A 20,774-nucleotide genomic window follows, 5' to 3' on the forward strand; every position below is an offset into this window, starting at 1 on the left:
TTCTTTGTCAGATCTCTACAAATGTTAGGGACGTGATGTCTAAGGTCTGGTCTGGCAGAGGACACAGGACAAATACTGCCAAAGTGGCCTCTTCCATGGCCAGAACCTGATGGGTTTGGCCAAACACAGCATGACTCACAGAACAGAAAAAACACATACTAATACATATTTATGCATGATTAACTGATGAGTCTGAAAGAAACAATAAACAGCATTTGAATAAGCACATCTCTTGCATATAATTTTTTGCAGCAACAAATTACACCCAAGTCTCATTTTCAATATTTTCCCCACACCAAAGTCACCCCATTGGTTAAGACAATGTATGTCGGAAACCATTTATATAGAGTTATAGTAGAAAGTATTTATAACATTGAAAAATAAAACGATCACATCCGCTTCAAGGTGCACATTTCTCCTAGGGGAGAGCAATTATCTCAGTAACAAGCACTACATCGTATGATTTTCTCCATGTTACTATATAAAGGTACACAAAAATAGAAAATGGGGCAATTAATCAATGAGCAAACCTCACAGTTTCAACATCCCATAAACACTGATCTGCACCAAAACTAAACCAAAACATTGAATGCAGTTTCTTTTTTTCAACGTGCCATTGGTTTGTAGAGGCATGAAGTAAGACCACATTATACACCTGAGACCCTTCAGTCTGAAAGAGAGAGAGAAAACAGCCAAACAACTGACAGCCACATTGACACAGCAAAGACTCAGCGGACGCTAATTGTTTTTAGACACATGAAAACATGGCTGCTGTAGGGAGGCTGTGTTCACTTTTGCGATTGAAGCAAATTGCAAAAGAATTACCAAAATGCACATTTTCTATCAGAAAATAAAACATATGCACCAAATAGGTGACAGGGTCAAATACTACTAACAATATTTCTTCCTAATTTCAAAAACAAATATTGTTTTTATTCGTATATATTTGCAGAAAATGAAAACTGGAGAAACAGGTCAAAATAACAGATAAGATGCTCTGTATTTTTCAGACGTCAAATACTGCAAAGGAAACAAGTTCATATTCACTTTTAAGCAATACAACAGTAATATGTCATGATCTCGCCTTCCTAGCAGTTATTTCTCTTGTTCTGGCCGACGGGATCATGACAGCCCCATTTCTTGTGTTTTGTTTTGGAAGCCATGTGCTCTCCCCGTCCTGCGTCTTAGCCTCGCCCCCTTGTTTCCTTATTCATTATTCCATTATCAGTTCACGCCCTTCATCTGTTGCCCTTGTTATGCCTCTTTTGTTCCTCTCCTATTTAATGCCCTTGTGTTTGCTGTCCTGTGCTGGATCGTTTGTCTTCATCCCCGTCTTGACCTGTTGCCCCTTGGCTGTCTTTAAGTTAAGTTTTAGTCAAGTTTTATTTTGTCAAGTATATCGTTCTTGTTTTCCCTTTGAGGGATTTTGAGTTATGTTTTGTCCCATGTTAAATAAAATGTACTTTTGTTGAGACTGAGAGCTGTCTGCACTTGGGTTCTGTTTCATGTCAGTTTCATAACATAATATTTCTCCATGTATTTAGGGCAAGTTTAAAAAATATTTTAAGTTATAATCTTTTTATCACAGCTTCCATATGTCTTGTCGAGCTGTCATTTCATATTGCTGTTGGATGACTTTATCTCACTCCTGAGGTTTGGTTTTGTTGAAATTCAACAGACACTGGACTGGAATGGACACAATACATCTAGAAATGCTGATTTTTATGAAAATTTAGAATGGTCTCTTATTTTTTCCCCGTGGCTGTATACTGTCGTGAAAACTGTCAGTTGTACTCACTATTGGAATATAAAGGCTACTTTGTGACAGTAGCACAGTATAATAACGCATTGTATGTTTCTGTCTGCCGCAGTATCACAAAAAATAAACAACCAGCTACACGCTTGTGTTACTTATGTCTATTATTAGATGTGCTGTAATGCTATCCGTTTATTTTATTTTAATACTCTACAGCATATCAAATATTTTTATGTGATGTATTAGCTGTTTGCACTTTTATTTTTTGTTTTGAATCTGCTACAAATGTTTTGGCAATAAAAATGTACAGTGTTATTATGCACACCTAATTTTCATTTCAGAGAAAGAGAACAAACATGTGGGCAAGAAGACGTTTGAGAAAAACCCGGCTGAGGAACATTCAACACAAAGCAACACACAAATTTTGCAACTATTGACCAATAACTAAATGTAGATTTAACATGACGTCACCAGCTTATTAATAATGAACTGTAATGCATGAAAATACACTCCGCACGCCCCTTGAAGGCAAAAAAATACTAATTCTAGATTCATGCTTTTAGATCGCTGTGATACAAACACACAGTAGTCCTCATCATTATCACCAATTACTTTGAAATGCTTTGAAACACCCACACAAATGTCTTGCAGTTAATTATAAATGACGTTTAAGTTTCTTTTTTATGAAAAAATTGCTGGTTTGTTATAATTTGAATGTACGTCATAAATGTAGAGTCGTGCTTCATTGCTTGGTAATATTCTCACAGTATTTCAAGCGCTGGTACTCCCTAACCCTTAAACCGTATTGGACAGTGAGCTCATGGTCATAACTCCCATAATCCTTATAGTGAATGGACGCAGCTTTAAACTGCAGAAATATTTCCATCTTTCCACCACAGTAAATTATGAATGAGAGCTTCCAAGGCTGTTACTATGCGGACCAAAACCATCTCAGCTGAATACATCTCAGTGGATCACTGCCAGCATTACTCCGTGAAAATAAATCAAGTAGAGACTTCCTATTAGTTGATCCGGCATTTAAAAGACCACTGTACATGTTCTCGTGTTTAACTGTGCACAGAAAGACAGTGCACTTAAGACACACTAATGCCTGTTTAGTCCCATAGGGAACTGCTCCAGGTCTTTATAAGTGTGAAGAGTGCTTTTCCCTTGTGAAATTAATGATTAAAGGGACAAAACACCTTCTCAAAATAATTAACACCACATGCACCTTGTTTATCAATGAAGATTCAATTCAAATGTAACTAATTTACTTTCTTTTTACGTGTTCCTGGTCTTGATGTGAAGTGTCAACATTACAAGCTAATCTTAAACAGCTTTTCTTTTCGACAGACGCAACACTTCTAAAACAGAGACCACTTTTCACAATACTAACAATTCCCAGTGAATTCCTATTTTTATATGTTACACATCCAGTTTTTCTTCACATAACTTTCATTTTTATGCCGATGACACCCAGATATACATACATTCAAAATCTGGTGTTAACGTAACGGTTTCTTTTCTTTCTCAATGTATCTCTGAGATTAAAAAATGGATGTCTGATCATTTTCTCTGTTGTGACAAGACAGTGACAAGTGACAAGACTGAAGTGATGCTCATTGGTTCACCTCACCAGTTACGTAAAGCTGAGCCATTAGCCTTAAATGTGGATGGCTCTGTTTTACAGTTTCAAACTAAATTAAACAATTTGGGAGTGACATTTGATGCTAACTTAACATGTGGTCTACATGTTCAGAATACAGTTAAAGTATCTTTTTTTCATCTCAGAAATATTGCCAGATTACGTCCCATGCTATCATTTTCTGTAGCTGAAAAGTTAATTAACACTTCTCTCGGATTAATTATTGCAATGCATTGTTGGCTGGAGCATCAAAAGCTACCCTTAGCAAATTACAGCTGGTACAAAACTCTGCTGCTCGCATCCTGACCAGCACAAGTGTTCACATTACACCTATGTTGGAAACCTTATGGCTTCCTGTCAAGTTACGAATTGATTTTAAAATCCTTCTGCTGACTTACAAGGCCTTAAATGATTTGGCTCCACAATATTTGTCAGATCTTTTAGTACCCTACACCCCAGCACGTAACCTCCGTTCTACTGGAGCTGGTCTTTTAATGGCCCCGGCAACTCGCTTAAAATCTATGGGTGATCTCTGGCCCCAAAGCTGTGGAATTCTCTTCCCTCTGAGATAAGAAATGCAGCATCTCTTAATATTTTTAAATCCTCTCTTAAAACTTACTTTTTTAGGGTAGCTTTTATGTGAGATATGTGAGTGCCTTGTTTTTATTTATATTTGCATTGTATAATTGGTTTAGTGAAATTGCTTGTTTCTCTTTTTGTTTTTATCTGATTGTTTTTATCTTGTTGTTATTGATTTCTAGTATATGTTGAATTTTTGTCCCTCTATTTTTACTTATGTAAGCGCTTTGAGATGCTACTTTTAAAGGCGCTATATAAAATAAAGTTATTATTATTATTATAATTATTATAAGTCACAGTATAAAAGTTTCATGTTGACCTTGTCAAGAAACAGTTCCTGAGGAGTCACTAATGTACCTTCAGACATTCTTTCATGATTAGAGTGTCAGCATGGAGCTGGATTATTCTGTTAAAACTACATACTAATGTCTGACATGAAATTCCACATGCTGAGCTGAGAAAAAAATCACGTAGGTGTTAAAGGGGAGGTCTGATGAAATTTCACTTCTTTTAATTTAGTTAGTGAGTAGAATAGCTGTTTGAGCATGAACAACATCTGCCAAGTCCACAGAAAAGGATGATATTTTCTTTAACAGAAATCACTTTTTAAAGACTACAATGAGTGTGTTTACGTGCACAAAATAAATGGATATCTATCAAAAATCAGCTTAAAAAGAAAGCTGTTTTCACGTGTTTACATGCATAGTAATAAACCGGCTACGCAGAAAACCGCGTTTACATGGAAGTTTGAGACTTGCCGGGTTTCTCACGTGCAGTGACGTCACCGTCGATAGTCGGTTTAGTAATTGAACATGCAGCTGGGAAACGGTCAGAAGCTGTATTTTTATATCTCTTCTCATGTCCGCAGTACCAGCATATGCAACAATAGTTCTTCATTTTGACGTATTCATTTTCTACATCAACTGCATGATTCGAGAGCAGACTTATATGTGTTATTTTACTATTACTTCCGTTTGGGACTTTTACTATTGCAGACATTGTCAGACATGCGCACATAAACAAAACTGAGTGAAAACCGGTAAAGGCGTTTACAGGCAGCACGAAATCGGAGTAATGAGCAAAAAACTACCTCTGCCGAGCGGGTTTTGCTTTCGCCGTTTATGAGCTTTCCTCGATAAAATAAATCAGTTTTACATGTGTACATGACCTTACTTATTATCATCTTATTAAGCATAACCGGAGTAAGACTGTGCATGTAAACGCACTCAATAAGTTGGGTTATTGACATCAGGAATACCAACATTGACATTGACCCTGCCCCCTGGATCACGGATAGGGTAATCGGTGGGACATGTCAACAGACACTCTAAACAGTAGACCAATCACAAAAGACTTGGCTCAGTTACACCATTCAGAGAATTTCGGAAAGAGGGACTTCATAGAATCAGGAACTCAACAGCCTGTTGTCTGACAATCCAGATGATGGTGTAAAACACATATATGTAATATGTGAAGCATTTTGAAAATCGAAACATGAACACCTATTGTTTAGCACACCATAAACATAATAAAGACTTAAAAAAATAGGCAAAACAGGACCCCTTTAAAAACAAGATGCTACGTTCAGTTTAAGGGCAGAATTTAAGGATAGAAACGCATAAGATTTTCTCAGGTAAGATGTGTTTATTGCTAAACCAGTTCAAAACCATTTACATTTTCAGAATATTTTTTTTGTTTCACAGAAGAAAGAGTCATATACAGGTTTTGAATGACATGACAGGGAATTAATGATGACAGAATGTTTATTTTTGGGTGAACTACACCCAACTACAGGAAGACTATGGAGAGTACAAATATTATGGAAAGCAAAGCTCCACAACTAACCTCAAACCTTTACACGTTTCTTTAGTACAAGGTTGACATAAAAGTGCCTTTTTATTAAACCCACTATACTAAATTATTAACATTTGGGTTGATCATGATCGACGATCATGGCTATCACTTCCTAGTCCTCAAGTGCAGACTGCAATATTTATTACTCTCCCTAATTATTCCTGTAATAATAGTGGTTGTTGAATATTTTTAGATAGCTATGTTGCTGAATTTTTTCACAGTACAATAACGCAATATATTAATTTCATCACCGCTCCAACGCAATTTATTTTGCCATGAGCTCCAGCCACAGAGTTTATTTACAAACAGCGGCATTCAACACAGCCTGAGTAATGATTGCTCTGCAGATGGACTATGACTTTCGCACTGTCCCCTCGGCTGGACACCCTGCACCTTAATGGATTTTCCCTCTCTATAGACCTCAACTCATCCATCTATTAAACCTCTAGATGCTCATTACTGCCCCAGTCACCGCACGCAAGCAAAACGGTACAGCGATGGATGAGTTTCATGTCAGAATACCCCTACACATGCTTCACGATTTGCTTGAATAATTACCAGTTTGCAGTTACTGTGTCTTACTGTCTTTTCTTCTTTATCACACTTATCAATATGGCAAAGCACATCAGACCCAGAAAACAAGCAAACGCAAAACCTCAGCACTTCTGTAATATTCATAGAGAAGTGGCAACACGGATTCATCATTAAGGCTTATTATATTTATTATACATCATTAATATTATACGTTTTTTTTTTATTGAATTAATATAATATTTTATTATTTTGTTATTTATATATTGTTTTGTTATTCATTTGCATAGAAATAGTATAATCCATTAATAGCGTGTACTATGATATTTGCACTTCTGGTTAAACAATATATTTCTTACACAGCCGGACTATTTAGTAATAGAGCTAAATAGTTTAGTGAGGGCAAAAACCTAATTAAAATGGTCAAAACAGTCACCATTGACAAAACCTAAAATACTATATCTTACCTTACCATACTTTAAAATGATATGTTATGCATCAACTACACAGTTTAAGCCTAAACGATTCATCTAACATCATCTAATTGATGTCATACTGCACTTCAACTCACTGTTACGCATGCGTTTGTACACACACAAACACGCACACGCACAGGCGAAAAACATTGAAAAATAAGAAAACTGCTAGTTGACAAGTGACAAACACACATGAAGCAAGAGAAAGGCGTTAAGACGGAAACACAAGTAGTATACACGCGTTAAAAGAGTGCTCGAGAAGGCGATGCTCCGTTACCTTGAGTGTTGCGCTGTGACTTGAGAGAAGACAGCAATCTACGAGAGCGCATCACCGTGCCATGCCATCTGCTGAGAGCGCGGGGCGCAAGTACCACGACGAGGGCTCTCTCTCTCTCTCTCTCTCTCTCTCTCTCTCTCTCTCTCTCTCTCTCTCTCTCTCTCTCTCTCTCTCTCTCTCTCTCTCTCTCTCTCTCTATTAGTGTGAAGAAAGAGCTATACCTATCTCTCCACCTCATTTCAGCTTCCCATGGTGATTCTTCTCACAGTCTTACTACATCTCTGCCGCTCGTGCATCGCAACGCATTTTCTCCCTCACTCTCATCTAGAGCGCGCGCTCTCTCTGTCTCAAGCTTTCTCATGCATGTGTACATTGCTGGACTTGTTTTTGTGTTTGGAAAGTGTGAGAGCATGCGCAAGTGAACATATTAGTTTCTAAGTGACAATAGCAACAGGAGTTGGATGTTAAATGTGAATGTATTATTCATTATCATTATAGTATATGCCTGCCCTAACGCAACTTGTTTTAAAACACAGTCACACATGTTATTTGCTAAGTCTATGTAGCTCATAACAGAATTGGATAAAAGGTGGGCACTCAATGCATTTATCTTAATGTAGATATGTACATTTTCCCCACTGTACCAACTTGTTTGCTTGTCCCTTAAAAAGTCTGTCCTCTTGGAAATTATGTCAGTAATTTAGGTGAAGTCAGATGCGTAAATAATTGCGCCAGGGTAACTGTCATCTGCTGTACAAAAATATAAAGCAAAATGTCAGTTTGCCATTACACTGACCAAAATTATAAACGCAACACTTTTGTTTTTGCCCCCATTTTTCATGAGCTGAACTCAAAGATCTAAGACTTTTTCTATGTACACAAAAGGCCTATTTCTCTCAAATATTGTTTAAAAAAATAAAACTGTGTTAGTGAGCACTTCTCCTTTGCCGAGATAATCCATCCACCTCACAGGTGTGGCATATTGTTGCACAGGTGTGCCTTAGGCTGGCCACAATAAAAGGCCACTCTAAAATGTGCAGTTTTATCACACAGCACAATGCCACAGATGTTTTGAGGGAGCGTGCAATTGGCATGCTAACTGCAGGAATGTCCACCAGAGCTGTTGCCCGTGAATTGAATGTTCATTTCTCTACCATAAGCCATCTCCAAAGGCGTTTCAGAGAATTTGGCAGTACATCCAACCGGCCTCACAACCGCAGACCACGTGTAACCACACCAGCCCAGGACCTTCACATCCAGCATCTTCACCTCCAAGCCAAGATCGTCTGAGACCAGCCACCCGGACAGCTGCTGCAACAATCAGTTTGCCTAACCAAAGAATTTCTGCACAAACTGTCAGAAACCGTCTCAGGGAAGCTCATTTGCATGCTCGTCGTCCTCATCGGGGTCTCGACCTGACTGCAGTTCGTCGTCGTAACCGATTTGAGTGGGCAAATGCTCACATTCGATGGCGTCTGGCACTTTGGAGAGGTGTTCTCTTCAGGGATGAATTCCGGTTTTCACTGTACAGGGCAGATGGCAGACAGCGTGTATGGCGTCGTGTGGGTGAGCGGTTTGCTGATGTCAACGTTGTGGATCTAGTGGCCCATGGTGGCATTGGGGCTATGGTATGGGCAGGCGTATGTTATGGACAACGAACCCAGGCACATTTTATTGATGGCATTTTGAATGCACAGAGATACCGTGACGAGATCCTGACGCCCATTGTTGTGCCATTCATCCACGACCATCACCTCATGTTGCAGCATGATAATGCATGTTGCAAGGATCTGTACACAATTCCTGGAAGCTGAAAGCATCCCAGTTCTTGCATGGCCAGCATACTCACCGGACATGTCACCCATTGAGCATGTTTGGGATGCTCTGGATCGGCGTATACGACAGTGTGTTCCGGTTCCTGCCAATATCCGGCAACTTCGCACAGCCATTGAAGAGGAGTGGACCAACATTCCACAGGCTGGCCACTGCGTGAGGCAAATGGTAGTCACACCAGATACTGACTGGTTTTCAGTAAAACTGCACATTTTAGAGTGGCCTTTTATTGTGGCCAGCCTAAGGCACACCTGTGCAATAATCATGCTGTCTAATCAGCATCTTGACATGCCACACCTGTGAGGTGGATGGATGGATTATCTCGACAAAGGAGAAGGGCTCACTAACACAGATTTAGACAGATTTGTGAACAATATTTGAGAGAAATAGACCTTTTGTGTACATAGAAAAAGTCTTAGATCTTTGAGTTCAGCTCATGAAAAATGGGGGCAAAAACAAAAGTGTTGCGTTTAAAATTTTGGTCAGTGTACTTACTTGCTTTGTTTAATATTATTATAAAATTTTTGTTCATATTTTTATTAGACTACTAATAATCCCTCTTAAGAAAAACGTGTTTAAAAGGACCTTAATTGATGAAACGACCATTTCAAGAACAATATTGCAAAAAACAATGTACTCTATTTATACAGGTCATCCTGCATGCGCTGCAGTTTTTCCAATGCACATGATCATTTTATGCACCTTCGTGCATGTCTTATCCAACAATTTCTCTAGTGACAACATAGTTTCCCTGTTTTATTATAAATACATGCACCACACTGCAGAGAACATCATGATTTTTAATGATTTATTGCTTTTTTCAGTAACGGAAAACAGGAAAAGGCTTAGGTTCCATTGATAAAACTGACAGCTGTCATTCTAAATATTCTATATTTGTATTGTATGTACTGTATATAGCTGTTGTATATGTTATTATAATTAATATCCAGTAAGTTAAAAGCCTTTTGGACAATTTCTGGCAACATAAAATGTGGACCCTTATACTTGGTGTAATCATTCTCACCATGAGAAACCATGCACTATGGTTATACCAAGTATAAGGGACCACATTTTATGTTGCCAGAAATTGCCACCCAAAAAAGTAAATTTATACAAATGCAAAACCATGCTCAGGCTGGTGGGTGTTAAATGTATTTGTGTCTGTCCTGTGTGTTGTGAAAGCTAAGAAGGTCACCGGTTCGATTCTTAGTGCCGGCGGGTAACGACTGCGGTGCCCGTGAACAAGGCACCTTACCCCCGTTTGCTCCCCGGGCGCTGCATTTATAGCTGCCCACTGTTTCGGGTGTACGTGTGTTCACGACTTGCAGTGCGTGTGTTCACTACTCACTGGATGGGTTAAATGCAGAGGTCACATTTCGGGTATGGGAACAAATAGGTCCCTTTCACTTTAGTCAAGTTTTTGGTCAAAATGCCATGCAAAATACAAACATTGTTGTAAAACAAACAGGAAATAAACTTCCGTTATTGTGCAAAACTTCCCAATGATCTCATACAAGTCGTAAGGACAAAACATGCATACTTTATACATGACATATCTTGTATGACGTTAGAATCTCATCACAATGAGGAAATTACACAATACACGAGTAAACACCAAAAGAAGAATTCTTACATCTCATCTCATTTTTTTAAACCAGCAAGGGGATGGGCTGAAAAACCTAGAACCATAGTTGAAAACATGTATAAATATTTTAAAACCTAAATTTCACATGGTGTTTTTAAGGTATTTATACCCAGTGTACAAATGACGTTGATAAAAAAACCAATACAATTGTGGCCCTCCTCATAGAACGTTTCTACAGTAACGAACATGCCATTGAAGCATGAAAGAGGTCAAAAGTTATTGAAAGCTGCATGACCTGTTGAGTACAAAATCAGAAAAAAGCATGCTGCGGTGCTGTCTGCACACCGTGTCTGGATTTAATGGGTGCAATGTGACTTCGGTCAAAGTCATTTTCATCCCTCACTGTGATTTAACAATTATCTAGCCACCATCATCACATCTTCTGTGAAAAAGCAATACTTGAGATTGCTTTGTCAGCTGGCTTTGTTATCCTTTGTGAAACGGGAAAATTTGAAAATCAAAAAAATAACTGTTCAATGTGCAATGGGTACGTCAGCGTCTCAAATCTATAATTTCCAAATATATCCATTCAAAATAAATGCTTATGAAATTGCGGTTCAAATAATGTATTCTACCCTTTCAGAAAAGTGTTTCATATATCATACAAAAATAAATCAACCCTCAGTCTGTTGTATATTAACAAAGTGATACATTCAGAGACCTTTAATGTTTCTTTAATTTCTCACTATACTGTAATCTGACAGGGTTATTGACATTACGCAGGAACATATGAACTCGTAAATAAAGAGCTTAAAGATTTCAAATCTTATTAACTTCATCCATTCATCTCCACTGACAGTTTACAGAATGCACAAAAGGCTCTCAGCATAAGCAATTAAACACCTTGTTATCTGTAACTTTCCAATAACACAGCGTGTCATGTTCATTAACGCTACTTGAAAATGTGAATATTGTGTTTGCTTGTGAAGTGGGGCGTGCAAGGCAACAAAAGCACATCAGGTACAGGCTAAAGAAATAAATACAGTGCTCCTAATCTAAATTGAACTTAAAAGATGTTATTATAATGCTTCGATTGTGAGAAGTAGATCAAATAGAAAAACATATGCTAAGACTCTAAAGTACGGAATAAAGTTTTTCTTCTGTAAAATGTGAGTTGTGCGTTTTTATGCCAAAGTCGCTCCAATATGAAGCACTGTGTCTCTTCTCAATTGATTTTAATCTAAAGTTAGAATAGTAATAGTGCACCTCTCCTCTCCGGGGAACAGTATCATTCATGTCCTTAGAACAGAATTGCGGGATGAGTTACTGTTCACTGCGCCAAAGCTCAATCACGACAGGGAATATATATAATGTGTTCTGTGATTCTGATTTGTGCTGTTCATTCTGTGGCTTTGTTTGGTCGAACAGCCTGATTTCTGTTTAGCATTGGGCTGTTGTTTTGCAAATAAACTCGTATACCTGTATTGACGTTAAACAGGAGAATAAAAATTCATGCACCATTTTATTTGCATATCAATCATAAATCCAGAATCTGGTGTGTATGTGATTAGCGGTTTGCTAATATAGGGTCGGAGAGACAACAATGACTTTCCATTGCGAAATCAGTCTTTGATCAATTATGTTGTTAATCAATTTATTCAACACACATGAGCTCCAATGACTGGGTGAGTTTTCCAACGGTCTGAAATCTAATTTTGAACAGAAATTAGGTCTGAAGTAGGTCAGAAATCTAGTAATGTACACTAACAAAGTAAAGAGGGTCATAGTTATAGATAGTCATGTTATGTTTTTAAGGAAATCTAAGGTTTTGAGGGAGACACCATCTCAACTTCGCCTATACCGTATGCATGAAAGTGATAGTTCACCCAAAAATAAAAATTCTGTCCTCATTTGTTTACCCTTTTGTCATTTCAAACCTGTATGACTTTCTTCTGTAAAACTAAAAGATTAACTGGACCCCATTCACTTGCATTGGTTTTGCGTCCATACGATAGAAGTGAATGGGGTCCAGTGCTGTTCGGTTACCAACTTTCTTCAAAATATCTTCTTCTGTGTTCTGCGGAAGGAAGAACGTCATATTGGTTTGAAATGAGAAGAGGGTGAGTAAATGATGACAGAATTTTCATTTTGGGGTAAACTATCCCTTAGAATGAAAAGAGTACAAGAATAAACACAACACCAGATTTCATCTAGTAATTCTTCTATTACTCTGTCAGCTGCTGACCTCAGCAAACAGTTACACAACAGCTTGTAAACTGTCATTTCTTTTACTAGAAATCAACCTCTTGTGACCAATATCAGAAGTGGGTGACTCTGGAAATAAACAATGGAAAAATGGTTTTATAGAAACAAAATCCGTCAGATGCAAAGAACGGAACATGTCATAGTTTTGGTCACGAAAAGAGAATATTATGAATCAGACTCAGCATGAAGCGTATTCCCTCTGTGATTTAACAGATGTGATCAAGAAGAGAAAAGACGATAAGTCATCAATATTTGAAAGCATGCTGTCATAGGCTGCTATGTCGATGTGGAAATAAATCTGGATGGTGGTTGTTTGTGTGTAAGAGTTGCTTGGTCCCAGATGAACATTTGCGACAAACAGCATATTCATCTTATTCCAGCAAAATACATCCTGAAAGTCAACGTTAGTTACTTATATTCATACACAGGGAATATACAGATACAAGCCATTAAAAATATACTGAAGAACTCACTTTAATTAAATCTCATGACTAAAACTCAACATCAGGCACGTTTATGACAGTCAAAAGTCTTAAAAATGGGATAAATAATAATAGGTTCCTTTCACACCTGAATTCACCATCTGTTTCCATGGAAGCAAAAGCCAATTATCTTTTTCCTTATAAATTCTGTGACTGGATCAAAAAGTCAACAACCCAATTGTTTATACATTGTAGGAATCAGTGATAAACCTCTTCTCTGAAACAAATCCACTGATAATAACCATGGGGGTTCAAAGTAATTGCAAAAAAATGCTTTAGAAATGTTACAAGCTTGCAGATGTCACTTGGTTCGTTATTTTTGTTATATACAGTAGAGTATCATACATTTCCAATGTGTAAAAATATATTTCGAGGCCAGTGTTATAGAAATAAATGTAAATCAGAATGGCTTTCTAGAGCTCTATGACGTTCTTCTTCGAATCAGAAATCAAGATTATTTAACGAATATTGTCTAAGGTGGATTCAATACATTCATGCATTGTATTCCATACAATGAGTACATTATGACTCACTTACATAATAAACCACCCAAGAATGTAAAAAAAGAATGCTGATAATATTCGTGAAAAAAACAACCCACAATGCCACAAATGATGCTAGAAATTGTAAAAAGTGTAAAACCTCGTAATAAGTTTTGAAACGTTTCATTTCATTGTTCCTAACAGAGGAACTGTGCAACAGAAGAGTGCGATTTTATTTCTTTAGATTCCTTGAAGGAGCACAGTTCAGTCCTGTCCCATTTCTCAGCATTTCTACTTTGTGCTGCAATTGTGACACCATGTGGCCATAAGGCTTTGTTGCAGGTCGGCCACTCTGAGATATCAGCACATAATCAGAATCAGAAAGAGCTTTATTGCCAAGTATGTTTGCACATACAAGGAATTTGTTTTGGTGACAGGAGCATCCAGAACACAGAAACAGCAACAACATACACAGAGACCATAACACAATAGAATACAGTACACAATGATTTAAATAAGGGCCTATGGGTATAAAAAATTAAGAAATACAATACAATAAACATAAGATAAATACAGGTGCTGGTCATATAATTAGAATATCATCAAAAAGTTGATTTATTTCACTAATTCCGTTCAAAAAGTGAAACTTGTATATTATATTCATTCATTACACACAGACTGATATATTTCAAATGTTTATTTCTTTTAATTTGATGATTATAACTGACAACTAATGAAAATCCCAAATTCAGTATCTCAGAAAATTAGAATATTACTTAAGACCAATACAAAGAAAGGATTTTTAGAAGTCTTGGCCACCTGAAAAGTATGAAGATGAAAAGTATGAGCATGTACAGCACTCAATACTTAGTTGGGGCTCCTTTTGCCTGAATTACTGCAGCAATGCGGCGTGGCTTGGAGTGGATCAGTCTGTGGCACTGCTCAGGTGTTATGAGAGGCCAGGTTGCTCTGATAGTGGCCTTCACCTCTTCTGCATTGTTGGGTCTGGCATATCGCATCTTCCTCTTCACAATACCCCATAGATTTTCTATGGGGTTAAGGTCAGGCTAGTTTGCTGGCCAATTAAGTACAGGGATACCATGGTCCTTAAACCAGGTACTGGTAGCTTTGGCACTGTGTGCAGGTGCCAAGTCCTGTTGGAAAATGAAATCTGCATCTCCATAAAGTTGGTCAGCAGCAGGAAGCATTAAGTGTATGGACAGACGAGACGAGAGAACGGAGACGGAAGCACCAGGAACGACAGGGGCGAGAGAGGGGAGAGAGGAATCAGAAAAAAAAATGTTTTGATCCGGTTCCCCGACACGCTGTCACTCGGTCCTCAGCCAGCCAAGAGGCTCTTCCTCGCGGTGCCATGCGGTGGTACTGGACGCTCGGTGGATATTCTTATTTGTCGAAATGAAAACGTTGCTTAATATCGACCAAAGACCATGCTGAGAGGCTGGCAGCGGAGGAGGGCGGAGAAGCGCTGCAGTCATAAAGGCCATCGTCCTCAGGTACGAAAAGAGGCCGGCGTTTGCATGAAGAGGACATCCATCAGCACTCGAATCAGTTTGATGAAATTTGTCCATCTGTAGTAATAGTTCATGGTTTACATCTAACAACAAGTAAAATAATGAGTACATAACTATAAATACTGTGTATTCAGGTTTAGGTCCCCACCGGGATATACAAACATGAACACACACACACACGCGCACACACACACACACACACACACACACACACACACACACACACACACATGTCTGGTTTACTATCTCCATGGGGACAGTCCATAGGCGTAATGTTTTTTATACTGTACAAACTGTATATTTTATCCCCTACCCCTAAACCTAAAGATCATAGAAAACTTTTTGCATTTTTAGATTTTTAAAAAATATTGTTCTGTACAATTTATAAACTTTTTTGCCCATGGGGACCTAAATTTAGGTCCCCACGGTGACACAAGTGACACGTGTCCCCATGTGTTGGTGTGCATACACTGTAAACCCGGTTAACTCAAAAAATTTGAGGCAACTGATTGCCTCTATTTTTTTAAGTTTGCAACCTTAAATATCATCAGTGAGCATATAGCTAGTTATTTGAGTAACTGTAAATTTTAAATAAACATTAATTTAAATCAAAATATATATTTAGTGTTTGGTTCATCTTAATTTAATGCATACTCAAAGTTTTGAGTACTGACAACTTTACTTAGTCTGCAACATTATTTTAAACAGCTGAAAAAGTGAAGTGACGTGTGGCCAAGTATGGTATTCCATACTTGGAATTAGTGCTCTGTATTTAACCCATCCAAGTGCACACACACAGCAGTGAGTAACACACCCAGAGCAGTGAGCAGCCATTGCTGTGGCACCCGGGGAGCAGTTTGGGGGATCGGTGCCTTGCTCAAGGGTCTCACCTCAGCCGTGGTATTGAAGGTGGAGGAGAGCGCTAATCCTTGCCTCCCCCCATTTACAATCCCTGCTGGTACTGAGGCTCGAACCAGCGACGTTTGGGTTACAAGTCTGAGTCTCTAACCATTAAGCCACAACTTGCATATTTTGGACTGATGTCGAATCCAACTGCCGTGCCCTGCGAGTGCGAACGTCTGGGACTCTGGGTATCTGAGTGAAAGCGTCTGAGTGGTGTACGTTCAGCGATTACGTCACATTTAGGTAAAAACCGGCACTAGAGGGCATATGTTTGAAATTAAAATATTAGAGTAGGGTTGCATCTAATTTTTTGCATCTAAAGTCCCTTAAGCTCTAAACTTTAGCGTAGTTGTAAAAACTAAAAAAAATATTTACTGTTAACTTAAATCACTGATAGAGGTTGAATGAACTCAAAAATATTAGTTAGTTCAACTTTTTGGTACTTTCCATTATAAGTTAGTTATACTGTTTGGGTTTACAGTGTATAAAAACATGTCCACACACACACACACACACACGCGCACGCACACACACACACACACACACACACACACACACACACACACACACACACACACACACACACACACACACACACACACACGCACAAACACACAAACCACAATAAATCAAGTAATGCTCAGAACTCCAGCAGGAACCCTCACGCCCACGAGACCATCAACACCAGAGCCAAATGACTTCCAGAAAAGAAGATCTAAAGTCACAGGCCTCTTCTCTTCTCTCTACGCGGCCATGAAGAAGGTAATCGTGTAGTGCACAGAGCTCTGCGTGTGCACCAAAAGGACCTCAGAGAAACAGAGAATCTCACATTTAAAATGCACAGCCGTGATGCTTTGAAGTTGACATAGCCAAAAGCTATGCTAGATTTGGCAGGATAAAGTTTTGTGATTATGTTTACTGAAATCTAGCGCCGGGTCTCATACCTCTATGCTTTAATTGAATTTTCATAGCAGGCTTCCAACAGCAGAAGATATGAACGGGTAAAATGAGGACAATATAAGAGATCTGTTTTGGTAGATGATCCTCCTGAGCTAACCAGACAGCTAAGGGCCTCAGGATCCTTCACATCAAAACTTTTTCATTTTACTCTTCAGAGACTTTAACTCCCAATGAAACTTACACCAATCCATTTTTATTGTTTTGACTATTACTTTTTGTTAAACTCATTACTATCAGATACTATCATTATCTATCAAACTAGTTTTGGCTTCTTTGTCTGAATATATAAAACTTCAATACTGAATATTTACATAATCCCACCTGATCAACCTATTAATATTTAAATATTGCAGTACAAAGGATAAAAGAATCAGTTTATATTTAATGATTTTCTTGAAACTATATTCCATGGCAAAAAAAGATGACTAAAATCTACTGAAAAATACTATATTTGTGAGTGATCTTGCATGTGAAAACCCGGCTAAAATATTTTTACACAAATAATCCTTTATATAAAAAACATTCTGTAAAAATATAACCTTGATATATTTTATATTGATTGAGTAATGCAATGTCAAAGATTGAAATCATTTGTATATCATACTTTGATATTGTCCATAGTAGGGTTGGGTGATGTCTACCAAATTGGCATCGGACGATGCCTACAGTGAAACATCGTGATGGACGATGACATCGGGGTGCGGTGCGAGGGTTATATCAGTTAGTGTAGGCTGTGTGTGTGATTAGTCAACTGGGTCACGCGTCACGATGTCATCGTCTATCGGCCCAACCCTAGTCCATAGATAAAATGTTCAGATTCTTTAATGAAACAAAACTAAAAATAGTGTTCTTCTAATATAAAACAAAATTGTAAGGTTTTTGAAACAAAACCAAACCATTAAAACAAATAAAATGCAGAATGAGCCAAAAACCTTACAGCAAATCATCCTGGAGCTGAGGTGAAGGACTGAGGGAAAACTTAGAGGTTTTGGAAGAGAGAGGAGATTAGACGAAGGGTGCTGATGAGCTAAAGCGTCTCTGAAGAATTCCTTTCTCTATTACGAGAACCGCAATGGCAAAGAGGCTTAACAATATTGGTTACGGGATTTGAAATGATCTAGGGACAGACTGCTTTCATTTAGCATTAGTATGATGTTACTAGACTTTTATATCTCCCCTCTCTGTGCGTGTACAAAGGTGCCCTTCAAAACCCACAGCCTTCAGCTGAGAAATCTATTTCTGTACAACTACAGTCCAGACACTCTACTTGTTCACCTAAAATACATTAAGAACTGCCCGAGCGATCACTGAAACAGCTGTAGTCAAATGATCATTGCTCTGATCAGCGTTCACTTATATTGGGTAATTGCAGAGTTCTGCAAAAGTGCGAAGTCATCACGTCACATCATCACAAATGGCATGTGAGATTCACACTGATCATCTTAAATCACTTGAATACACTGTATTAAAATATAAAAAGATTTCAATATGAAAATAGTTTAGAAGGACCAAATCTTCTGACTTTTAGGACTATTACAGTATGGTTAAGCAAATAAGATGCAGTCAAAGTTACTGTATATCTCCTTAAAGGGATACTTTACCCAAGAATGAAAATTCTGTCATGAACATACATAATCACCCTCAAGTCTGTAAGACCGTCGTTCATCTTCAAAACACAAATTAAGATCCAAGAGCTTTCTGACACCTCTATGCAACGTACACTCAAAGTGCAGAAAGATAAAGACATCGTTTAAATAGTCCTTTTAAATGTGCCTTGTGGTTCAACCTTCATTTTATAAAGACATGTGAATACTTTTTTGTGTGCAAAACAAAAACAACGACTTCATTAAACAATTCACCCAATTCAGTACAAAACATTCTGGGAAATATGTTCCAATTAGGGTCAACAAAGAATAAAATAGCAAAGAACGAATGTTATAACTAGTAACCATAAACTTATTTATGTTAAGTCCACTGTGCTGCAAACATGCAGAGGTTGGCTGTTTTTGCACTGACCCAAGAGCAGTTTTAAAGTATAAATTGAAATGTTTGACTATATTCCTGAGAGTCGTGTAATAAATATTTGTGCCATATTGAGCTATGCTACCACGGTGAGTTATGTAGTAAAGAGAAACTTCTGAAACCTTGGATAATATATTGCCTGTCACAATGGCTCTGTTGATGTGTAAAAGTCCTTAACTTGACCTTTTCAAGAGTGCACATTCTATACCGTAAGTATTCTGAAGAAAAGCTCGCTCACACGAGACAAACAGCAATACCAGCATTTCAGCTTGTCATTAGTCCCTAAAGGAGCAGTCTCAGTTATCGCTTTTCTGTAGGCAAACTCATAAAATGTCGGATTAAAGAGGCCTGAAAGCCGAGCTCCATTAAAACGGAATGGATGATCAAATCTAACGTTACAGCCTCTTGAGGAATCGATACCACACTGTGCAAGTGTCTAAAAGGATCTTTTTTAAAACGTGTCTCACATGAGCTCTGTTGTCTGGGATGAATGACACGACATTTGAAAACGAAATTTGTGTTCCCCAGCATGGACAAGATGAGATTATCAGAGCGAATTGATTTTCTTGTTGGTCGGGACACTGTCTGGGAAAAGCTTAAAGACGTTTGTTGATATTCGGAGATAGCTCGGTGTAATCCAAATACATTCTTGAGAAGTAAATGTAAGAAGAAAACTGCGGGGTGGACCGACATTATTTTGGGGAAGTTATTCAAAAACAATGTTAACACGCCAAAGTCTGCAACACTTCAGAGTCAACCTGAACAGGTGCACCTTTAAAAACACAACTCTACATAACACCATATTTCATGAACCTAAGATGGAACAGTTCATCTTCTTCATTAAAGTCAACATCGTTGGGAATATCTCTCGGATTCCAAATGCCACTGTTGTCAGACACAATGTTTTGGGCTGTTGACATTATAATAACAACAACAATAACAAAATCAACAACAGGTACTCTTACTGTCATTGTTATCATTAAACGTTGCATAAAATATATGCACACACAAACGCAGCAATGTTTTTTTTTTTTTTTAGGGAGTTTGACCAAGATCTTACCTGTGCTGTTTTCTGCTCTTCCCAGGTGAGCTGCTGGGTTTCTGTAGATGTGTGAAGGGTCTCTGGGTGTTCTTCATCAAACTGTCCTCAGACGCCTCCTCCAACCTCAGCTGCGGTAGAAGATGTCCAAACGCCATCCAAACCTCTCGTTTTTCTTTAAAGCTTTGTTTATTTAGATTTTAGGATGATAAAACCAAACTAATTTAGTTAATCGTGCAGCTGTCACTGATGCGTCTTTTGCGCCTCAGATGACATACCAGATTCTCCGTCCATGGCGGGATAGTGAGGGATGCTCGGTGCTCATTAGCTCTTCACGTGAACCGGAGGATCGCACTGCTATCTGGATTACCGGGAGAGATTGAAGGAGAATGTCAAGAGCTGAGCTCTGCGCATCAGGTGCAGAAAATTTAAAGAAACAGTTCACAATTCAACGCCTGCCATTTACTCACTCCCATCTCGTTCCAGATCCCTTACGAAAATTATTAGAGTTAAAATTGAAAATTGAAAAAAACATGGTTACTGTAGCAAAACA

At 38.2% G+C, this 20,774-nt stretch overlaps 1 protein-coding gene across 20 annotated transcripts in view; it reads right to left on the minus strand.

Annotated features, from left to right (window-relative positions):
* gramd1bb (GRAM domain containing 1Bb) overlaps positions 1–20,489 on the minus strand; it is a 143,658-nt gene extending 123,169 nt beyond the window's left edge. For 4 of the 20 annotated variants that reach the window (XM_057347850.1, XM_057347852.1, XM_057347851.1 and 1 more), the window contains exon 1: positions 7,119–7,292. Coding sequence is in view for 1 of the 20 variants with exons in the window: in XM_057347862.1 (XP_057203845.1) it covers positions 20,243–20,379 (137 nt within the window). In the remaining 19 variants the exon portion in view is untranslated. Of the gene's footprint in view, positions 1–7,118; positions 7,295–20,242 lie in introns of those variants that run through there. The other 16 variants (XM_057347854.1, XM_057347853.1, XM_057347855.1 and 13 more) reach the window with 8 other exon arrangements.
* Between the last annotated feature and the right edge of the window lie 285 nt (positions 20,490–20,774).

This window comes from Triplophysa rosa, linkage group LG12 (genome assembly GCF_024868665.1).
Source record: "Triplophysa rosa linkage group LG12, Trosa_1v2, whole genome shotgun sequence".
Lineage (NCBI taxonomy): Eukaryota > Metazoa > Chordata > Actinopteri > Cypriniformes > Nemacheilidae > Triplophysa > Triplophysa rosa.